The 10,579-nt window shown below is 40.4% G+C and overlaps 1 protein-coding gene across 1 annotated transcript in view; it reads right to left on the reverse strand.

Annotated features, from left to right (window-relative positions):
• The window catches only part of LOC310744654 (olfactory receptor 5AR1-like), a gene marked incomplete at both ends in the record, with an annotated part of 6,188 nt that extends 5,456 nt beyond the window's left edge, over positions 1–732 (reverse strand). Inside the window, one exon of the mRNA XM_083576296.1 lies at positions 5–732. Within this exon, the coding sequence (XP_083432422.1) occupies positions 5–732 (728 nt within the window). The remainder of the gene's footprint in view (positions 1–4) is intronic.
• Positions 733–10,579: the final 9,847 nt, after the last annotated feature.

Consider the following 10,579-nt stretch of genomic DNA (forward strand, 5'->3'; position numbering starts at 1 on the left):
GTGAGAGGCACAAGTGGAAAAAGCTTTGTGTCTGCCCTGAGCAGAGCGAATCCTCAGGATGGCAAAAATGATGTAGGTATAGGAGATGAGGATAATCATCAAAGTGGGTAGGATTCCCACAATACCAAAGATAAAGTGCACAGTGTCAGCCACCTGTGTGCTTGAACAAGAAAGTTTCAGGATGGGAGTGGCGTCACAAAAGAAATGATTGATAACATTTGAGCTACAGAAGGACAGGATAAATATGAATGAAGTACGAATAGCTGAATTCACAAAACCACACATGTATGCACAAATTACTAAGCGCAAACAGAGCTTCTTAGACATAGCAACGAAATAGAGTAATGGGTTGCAAATGGCAGTAAAGCGATCATAAGCCATAACAGCTAGAAGGCAAGCTTCAACTGTGGCAAACATACAGAAAAAGAAGAATTGCATGGTGCACTCTGTGAACGGAATAGCATTGTTGTTTGCTAAAAAGGTCGTCAGCAACCTGGGTGCGATAGTAGTGGAATACACAATATCAACCAAGGACAGGTTGCTGAGGAAAAAGTACATGGGAGTGTGAAGGTGTGCATCACGGGTGGTTAGGAAGATGATGCCAAGATTTCCTGACACTGTGACAATGTAGATCAAGATAAATGCCAGGAAGAGAATGGTCCACAGCTCTGGATGTTCCATAAAGCCCAGAAGGATGAATTCAGTCACAATACTGTGATTCATGTATTCCATGATTTATTGCAAAGTTTCCCTAGGAGGAAAAAAAATACATTTGAAACAAGTATTTTTTTTAAATCCTCATGAAAATTTATTAGCATTTTAGTTCAAATTTCTTCTAATAAACACCTTTCTATATGCAGTTTTGAGTAACATGCAGATTTTTGCAATGGATTTACCCCAAGGTGATAAAGTTTGCACTAATATGTGCATTTTGTGAACACTTTCCCCAATATATGCATTTTAACCCTTTTTTTGAGAACTACACCACAAAATTCAGTGAAGTGCCCACTTAAGGATAACAGAATTTGGGTTTGCATATTAGTTTGAGAAGTATGAGTTAAGTAGTTTGGGTGTTAGGGAATGGTTAGTACTTCTTGTGAGAGACACATCATGCTCCTTCAGGGGTATTTTGTCCACCTTTGGTCCCACCCCATACTCACCTGTGGCTCCTAGAAGCTATCAGCATGTGACAGTGTCCAAGCCCTGGGATATAGCTTCGACTGGTCGGCTAAGCCACATGATGGTAGCCAATGGTCTCAAACCTTTGGTGTGATAGAGACTTCCCCTGCATGTGAAGACAGGCACTGACAAATTGAGCAGACAAGACCAATAGTGGGTCCAATGGTCAAGAAGGCCATTTCTGCACTTGCTGTAGAGGGAGGTGAGGGGCAGATGGGGCTGGTCAACTTGGGAAGATGGCCCATCTAGGAAAAGGAAAATTCTGAAAAAGATATCCTTTCTGGGGTTTCCAGGTCAGAAGCATTCCAGGTCAGGAGTTGCTGAGATTATAGGTTCCAAACTTGAAACGTAGGGGCAGGCCCCATTAATCACATTGGGCAGGCCACAACAATGGCATTAAGCAGGACACACCTTAAGCACTAACCAAAATAAAGCACATGCAAAGGAAGAACAGAGGCCCTTGCAACATTTACTTGTGGTGAACCACTCTTGCAAGCAGCCAGTGATAAGGACACAATTGCCAGTCAGTGCTGTATGCATTTCCTTTCCTCCTGACCTCATGATTGACCCACCCACCCCTGCAACACTTATGCCATTACAGAATTTGGTACTGTTTAAGGTGCCACAAGGGATTCCTGCCTGAGTTCATTAGAACACATAACATTAACATCCACATACAAGATCACCTGTGCAGGTCTACCTGTCTGGCACAGGAAGCAATGTGGCAGAAGTGGGGACAGTAGCACAAAGCAGATTAACTTTCCCAGCCTCTCCTTTAAACTGAAACACATAACAAAACAAAAAACCAAAACCCTATTCCTCAAACTCTATTTCTAAGACATGGAATGTGATGGGAAATGTAGTCTACCCAAGTAAAAATTGCAGGGACCTCTTTTCACACCCAAAACAGGCACTTCTAAATTTCTACATTACACGCCAACACAATTTATTCCCCAGGCACTGAGTTTAAGAAACATAGGGGGTGGGAGACAAAAATACCACTGGGCTAGCTGAAGTCCTCTTTGTGAATCAAGCTCTATCTTCAATCCAGATTTTAGTTTAGAAAGGTCCTCCATTTTTCTTAAATCTTAAGAAATCTTAAATCTTTCTTAAATACACTTCCCTTCTTTTCTTTCCCACATCCAAACTGATTTATTATACCCATTCCCAGCGTTGCCAACTGGATTATTTCAATTTTAGTATATGTGCTGACGAAGCGAGCACCCCAACTGGATTATTTCAAGGATGAGCTAGTGTGGGGACTTCTATGGAGATGAAAAGGGAAAAAGTCCTGTAGTGGGATTGGGAATTTCTCAATCCAGCATTTTCTTTTATTCAGCCTCTGATGCAGCCTCCCACCCCATCAACTTCAAGAAATGATCCCTCTCGTCTCCACTGCACTGCAAATGAACATAAATAATAAACACCTCCTCTGGTCCACACTCTCCAGTTTCCAGTCCTGTCTCTCAGCACTCCAGCCTCCATAGGGCATCCCAAAAAATACTGCAGGTGGTGGAGGCAGCAGTGCTAGTCTCCTGCCACTCCAGCTCTTTAGTTTGCTCTACTTGGTTTCCAGCCCTGCATCTCACGCCAGGTGTGCAAGTTGACTCAAAGCCCCATCTTCCGGCTTCCGGAGGCGGCGCCAACGGCAATGGTGGTCTCCTTCTAATCTGGAGTGAGAAGCTCTGCGGAAAGTGGGTCGGTCCGCTATGGCGAAGCAGAGACCCTTTCAAAAATCACAGGCAGGAGAAGCCTGTGAGTGTGGGACTCGGCGGGCACCCTTAGCGCCCCCCGAATTGGCAAAGGAACCCCGCAAGGGGGTCCGGAGCGTAACGGGAGGCGCGGTGCTGAGAGTCAATTGCTCCTTCCGTGGGGTGAAGCCGCACAGCTGTTGCCGGAGAGCGCTGACCTTTTTCCTGTGACAATTCGGCTGCTAAATAACTACCCGTGAGTAGGTGAAGCTTAAGAAATTGGGACTAAAGGAAGAAAAAAGGGATTAATTTGGCACTGAAGCGGGAAGGCGTAAACAGGAAGTCCGCCTTCCGTTTCTGTACACAGATCAAAGCAAAGACACTTCTAAGCTAAGACCTGGAGAGCGGTGCTTTTAAAGCTCTAAATCCGAACATTAAAGCGAAAGAACTCCCCTCCCCCCAGGATAGTGGAGGGGGGGGAGAGGGAAAAGTGACTTTATTTCTTCTGGGGAAAATAGAGACAATTATTTAACTCCTGGGACGGACTGCCAGGTTTATTAGAACTGTTGCATTGAGAGTTGCACTATCTATAGACATTGTAACTTTTTAATGGTTAACTCTGCAAAGGAGATACTTGTTGAAGGTCTTCTCTGGACTTGAAACTGTTGCTTGTATTTTTTTTGAGGGGACTTAAGAAAGTTGGAAAAGATTTTTTATTGTAAATTGAATGACTGCTACAGTATCCCCCTAGAGGAACACTGAAGTTGTACATCCAGTTGGGGGATTTTTCCACTCTGGACTTTGGGGATTTTCCACGGCAAGATTTGACCGTGGGAACGACCTTGATTCATAGACAGAAGTGTGATGACGGATAGGACAACAAGATCGGGCGAGGCCATAGTGCAGCAGCCCAGTATAGTTTCCCAGCAACGCAGACCATCTGTTCCTGGCCCTCCTGTGACACAGGGGGAAGATTTTACACAAGTTGAGTCAAAAGGAATGGCATCAGAAGGGGATTTTACTTCTGTGTTAAATAAAATTTTTGAAAAATTGGAAGGCCTAAGCAAACAAGTTACGGAACAATCAACTAAAATTGATAATCTGGGACAGAAGGTGAATTCCAATACAGAATCTATTGAAAAACTGCTGGAAGAATCTGCGTCTAATAGAAAAATAGCTGAGGAAGCAAGAGAAAAAGCAGTGGCTGTAGAGGAAGAAATAAAACCTATGCGTAAACAGATTGGGGATCATCAGTCACTTCTGTCTATGATTGAACTGAGGGAGAAACAGACCAATCTGAGGATCAGGGCAGTACCAGAACTTGAAAAGGATAACCTAAGTGACTATCTTACGCAGGAATTTGGAAAATTTTGGAATTTGGAGTTGGAGAAAGACTTTAAGATAGTAAGTGCGTTTAGACTTGGAAGAGGAGGAAGAAAAAACAGGGTGAGAGACTGTTTGGTTACCCTCCTGACGAAGGAAGAGAGAGATAAAATACTGAGTGCGCACTTCCAGAAGACTTTGGAGATTAACGACTCGAGAGTGGAGATTTTTAAGGATATACCGAAACATCTATTGGATCTTAGAACCAACTACGGAGATCTGGTGGCCCTACTGAGAAGAAACAGAATTGTTTTCAGGTGGGAATTCCCCCAGGGACTATCTTTTACCTTTAAAGGGAAAAAGTTCAAAATAAGATCATTGGAAGATAAGGAAAAAATTTTGAGAGACCACGAAGAAGACCTGCAAAAAGAAGTACTAGAAGAGCTAAGAGCTTTAAGATCAGGAGTACTAGACATAGCACCACCACCTTTGGGACTGGACAAACAAAAAAAAGGGATACCACCGTCAGAACAAGAAGAACTTTTGGGAGCAGTTGGAGGAAAATAAAGTAACTACATCATGTCTCTGCAATTATTAAGTTGGAATATCCATGGATTTAATTCCCTGGAGAAGAGGAAGAAAGTCTTTCATTTATTGAAAAAGGAACAATTGGACTTAATTTGTTTACAGGAAACTCATGTGATAAGGCTTCACAGGAAAGTACTGATTAATAAAAGATTGGGTCAAGAGTTTATTTCATCGGACAAGGTTAAAAAGAGAGGAGTTGTTATTTATGCCAAAGAGAGCCTATCACCGAAATTTGTTTTTAAAGATGAACAAGGAAGATGGGTGGCAATTGAGATTCAATCACAAGGAGAAAAATTTTTGATTGTAGGAGTTTATGCACCAAATGAGGGGAAATCTGAATTTTTCAGGAAATTGCATGAGACATTGCTTGACTACATGGACTATAACATTATCTTGATGGGAGATATGAATGGAGTGGTATCTACAAATATGGATAAGTCGCAGAGACAAGTTGTAACTAAAGATGGCAGACTACCAAAAACCTTTTTTGAACTGACTGACAATATGGACTTGATTGACATTCGGAGAACCAAGAACCCCCTTGGAAGAGAGGGAACATTCTTCTCTGAAGCCAACATGACATGGACAAGAATTGACCAGATATGGATAACTAGAGGACTGGCACCTATGACTCGAAAAGTGGAAATTTGCCCAAAAACTTGCTCCGACCATAATGCGGTGAAGATGGAGATGAAACTAACACCAATCGGTTCCTTCAGATGGAGGATGAATGACACCTTATTTAGAGATCAAGAGGTTACTAAGAAGGCCCAAAAAATCCTGAGAGATTATTTCGAGATAAATTTGAATACCACGGTTGAAAAAAGAGTAATCTGGGACGCAAGCAAAGCGGTCATGAGAGGGTTTCTGATTCAACAGAATGCATTAAAGAAGAGAATACAAAATGAGAAAAAAGATAAAATCTTGGAAAAAATAAAAGAAGGAGAGAAGAAATTAAGAGCGAAACCAATGTCGCAAGAGATTCTGAGAGAAATAAAATTATATCAAGTACAATACATGAAAATGATAAATCAGGAAGTAGAATGGAAAATTAAGCAGATGAGACAAAAGACATTTGAATCAGCTAATAAATGCGGGAAACTGCTAGCCTGGCAGATGAAAAAAAGACAAAAATTAAACACCATCACAAATCTGGATGTGGAAGGAAAGAACATACAGAATCCATTGGAGATTAGAAAGTGCTTCCAGAGATATTTTAAACAACTATACACACAAGGGCCACAGAAAGAGACTGATTTAGACCAATTTTTAAGAACAAATGGATTACAAAAAATCTCTCAAGAAAATAAGATAATGTTGAATCACAAAATTACAGAACAGGAGGTTGAAGGTGTCATCCAGAACATGCAGTTGGGCAAATCTCCAGGGCCGGATGGTCTTACCTCCAAATACTATAGATCTCTGAAAGACTGGTTAATTCAGCCACTAAAGGAGGTCTGCAATGAAATTCTGGAGGGGAAAAAGGTGCCAGAGTCGTGGAAGGAAGCTTACATTACACTTATAGCGAAAACTGAGTCTGAAAAGACACAACTTAAGAACTACCGCCCCATATCCCTGCTTAATGTGGATTACAAAATTTTTGCTGATATTTTGGCTAATAGATTAAAAAAGGTATTAGTTGAAGAGATACATAAAGATCAAGCCGGCTTTCTCCCAGGTAGACATTTGTCTGACAATACGAGGAACATAATTAACATCTTGGAGAAGCTGCAAGTGAACATCAATACCAAAGCAGTTTTAATTTTTATAGATGCGGAAAAAGCTTTTGATAATATTTCTTGGAATTTTATGAAGAAAAATCTTCAGGGAATGGGGGTGGGCCAAGGGTTTGAAAATGGTATAAGTGCAATTTATTCAGAACAAAAGGCTAAGCTAATAGTCAATAATGTGATGACAGAGGAATTTAAGATAGAGAAAGGGACACGACAAGGCTGCCCAATTTCCCCATTGCTTTTTATTTCGGTCCTGGAGGTTTTGTTAAATATGATTAGAAGGGACCGTCTGATTAAAGGTATTCAGGTCGGAGCCAAACAATACAAATTGAAGGCTTTTGCAGATGACCTAGTTTTGACGTTACAGGAGCCAGAATCTAGCACGAAAAGAGTATTAGAATTGATTCAAGAATTTGGTCATGTGGCAGGATTTAAACTGAACAAGTCAAAAACTAAAGTTCTTGAGAAAAACTTAACACCGATTGAGAAAGAGAGGTTTCAGAAGGAGACTGGTTTAACATTAGCTAAGAAAGTAAAATACTTGGGGGTTAATATGACTGCTAAGAACTTAAACTTATTTAAAGATAACTATGAGAAATGCTGGACAGAAGTGAAAAAAGACTTAGAAATATGGTCAAATTTGAAGCTTTCCTTGTTGGGTCGAATTGCAGCTATAAAGATGAATGTATTGCCAAAAATGTTATTTTTATTTCAATCATTGCAAATTTTGGACAAGATGGACTGCTTCAAGAAGTGGCAGAGAGATATTTCCAGATTTGTCTGGCAGGGCAAGAAGCCCAGAATAAAATTCAAAATATTAACTGATGTAAAGGAAAGAGGCACATTTGCCCTGCCAGACCTTAAACTTTACTATGAATCAGCAGTGTTCTGCTGGTTGAAAGACTGGCTGCTTCTTGAGAACACGGACATTTTGGACCTAGAAGGTTTTAACAATGTTTTTGGGTGGCATGCATATTTGTGGTACGACAAGGTTAAAGCACATAAAGCATTTAAAAACCATATTGTCAGGAAAGCATTGTTCAATGTCTGGATAAGATACAAAGACTTACTGGAAAATAAAACCCCAAGGTGGTTGTCACCAATGGAAGCGAAGGCTCAGAAAAAGCTCAATATGGAGGCCAAATGGCCGAAATATTGGGAAATACTGGAACAAGAAGGAGATAAATTGAAATTGCAGAGTTTTGAGAAATTAAAGGATAAAGTGCGAGATTGGCTTCATTATTATCAAATAAGAGAGGCCTATAATTTGGATAAAAAAAATTGGCTTCCAGGTGGAAAAATCAAAATTGGAAACAGAATTGTTAGATCCCAAAACTAAGATACTTTCAAGAATGTATAATTTGCTGCTAAAATGGAATACGCAGGATGAAACGGTTAAATCTGCTATGATCAAATGGGCACAAGATATTGGTCACAACATTATGTTTGCTGACTGGGAACAGTTGTGGACCACTGGTATGAAATTTACGGCATGTAATGCCTTAAGAGAGAATATTATGAAAATGATATATAGGTGGTACATGACACCAGTCAAGCTTGCAAAAATATATCATTTGCCTGATAATAAATGTTGGAAATGTAAAGAGAATGAAGGTACATTCTTTCCCCTTTGGTGGACGTGCCCAAAGATTAAGGCTTTCTGGGAGATGATCTATAATGAAATGAAAAAGGTATTTAAATATACCTTCCTGAAGAAACCAGAGGCCTTTCTCCTGGGAATAGTCGGCCAATTGGTGCCAAAGAAGGACAGAACTTTTTTTATGTATGCAACAACAGCAGCAAGAATACTGATTGCAAAGTATTGGAAGACACAAGATTTACCCACCCTGGAAGAGTGGCAGATGAAGGTGATGGACTATATGGAATTGGCGGAAATGACTGGCAGAATCCGAAACCTGGGAGAAGAGTTGGTGGAAGAAGACTGGAAGAAATTTAAAGACTATCTGCAGAAACACTGTAAAATTAATGAATGTTAAAATAATGTTGGATTGAAAATAAGTGGCATTAGCAACAAAGTTAACAAGAGTATGCAAAATTGAATTGATAATGGATGAAAATATAGAGTTATAATATGTTAAGATACAGAGTTAAGATAAATGAAAGAGGGTAAGGATTTGCTGATTTGATTACTTAAATGGGAATACAAAAAGGGGAGGTGTGAGGAGGCCAAGGAAATAGGATAATGAGTTAGGGTTACAAAAAATGGATTTGTTTTTATTCTTCTTTTTTCTTTTTCATGTATTTTTCTATGTTTTTTTGTATTTCTTTCTTTGTATATGACCTTTTTAAATTTATGTTTTTGTAAAACTTTAATAAATATCTTTTTAAAAAAAAAAAAAAAACAAAGCCCCATCTTCCTCTTGAGGCCAGCCCAGTTCTTTTTCTTCATCTGCTCTCCCTCCCACCACTGAGCCCTGGAGACTGAGGCTAATAGGGAGGGGAGGACGCAGCCCTGTGGAGATCCTATGCAATATTTTGCAGAGATGGGAGTTAATTGGGAGAGGGAAGGAAGGCAGACTCCTCAGAGAATGTATGCAGTAATTTGCAGTTGATTCCAGCTGGGCTGAAGCTGACTAGCTCCACCTGAAGTCTTCTTTAAAAAATATATATTTTTAAGACACTCTTGCCCACCAGTAGATCCAGGCTCTTCCACTGCCACCTGGAAAAAGCCAGGCAAAACTGGAGACTTCAGGTCAGCCCTTGGGGATCATACAGCCCCAAATCTTCCCCCTGTATATTTTCAAATTCTATACCAACACAATGAGTAAAGCATTTTACTATTCCCCTATATTATAGAATCATGGAATTGTCAAGTTGGAAGGGACTCGGAGGATCATCTAGCCCTGGACTAGACCAATAGTGAGTCCAATGGTCAAGAAGGCTATTTCTGCGCTTGCAAGATCTTGCTGGCTCACCGGGGTAAGGATTCCAAACAGGAATTCAACTCCTGAGCTTGGGGTACTGTGGCCAATCCCCCTCCTCTGACCCCTTATGAGGAGCCCCCTGTACTATGTTGACCCTGCCCAATGCTATTTCTGCATCTGTACAAACAACCTTCTTTTCCAAAATTCAGAGGGAGAGCTTCTTCTTGTGAAACCCCACAGAAGCATGACATGGACAGAACTCTGCCCCTCAGTTGACGCTCCACTAGTCTAAGCCACTGCTGGCGAACCATTTTGGCCTAAAATAAATCCCATTGCAATTCACACAATCCTGTGCATCAGTAGTGATCAACGTCAGAGGTCCTTTGGTGTGTCTCACCATGTTGAGAAGCATAACTGATTGGGATGTAAGACAGGGCCTTTTCTTTCTAAGCACCCAGATTGTAGCATACCCTCCTGAGAGACATTCATCTGATATTCCCACCTTAAACTTCAGATTAGCAGCTAGAACATTTATACTCTGCTGAGTTTTAGTGTGGCTTCATTTTATCTTTCTGTTGGTGTAAACTATTTTTAAAAAATGAGTAAAAAAATAGATTTTAGCAGTTTGGACTATTTAGATTGGGTTTTTTTTAGATGGGAGGCACTGTGAATTAATCTGAGGTATAATTTTTAAAATAAATAAAAGAGAGTAACATAGAGCAGGACAAAGACCATTCACTCACAGTCTAGTTGTTCCCTTATTTAGATCACTGAGTACTGCTGTTGTGACGTGATGGCTGAATACAAAGTGAGACACATTAGGTTGGCTTTTAAGCCACTTTATTGATTCTGAAACCAAACCAATCAAAACCTGCAGAAGGAAACTTCTGTAAGTGCAGAAATCAACTGTAAACTCCGAGGGGAGCCCCTGGGCCAAAGAGTCCAAAAAGCCAGCCTTGTGGCCAACTCCTAAGAAGATCACTTAGGGTAAACCTGCTTCCTGCACCTAACCACCAAAAGTGATTGAATCAACCCGTTTACACACTATGGACTACAACTGCCACTCAGCAGGTGTAGACTAAAAGGCAACTCAGTAGGCTGCTCACAAAAAACAAATACACATTTTCTTTCTTGGTTAATATCTATTGGAAACTGAAAGTCATCTTGAAGAGGAAATGAA

The sequence above is a fragment of the Podarcis filfolensis genome, assembly GCF_964270895.1.
Source record: "Podarcis filfolensis genome assembly, chromosome: 1".
NCBI classification, from domain to species: Eukaryota; Metazoa; Chordata; class Lepidosauria; order Squamata; family Lacertidae; genus Podarcis; species Podarcis filfolensis.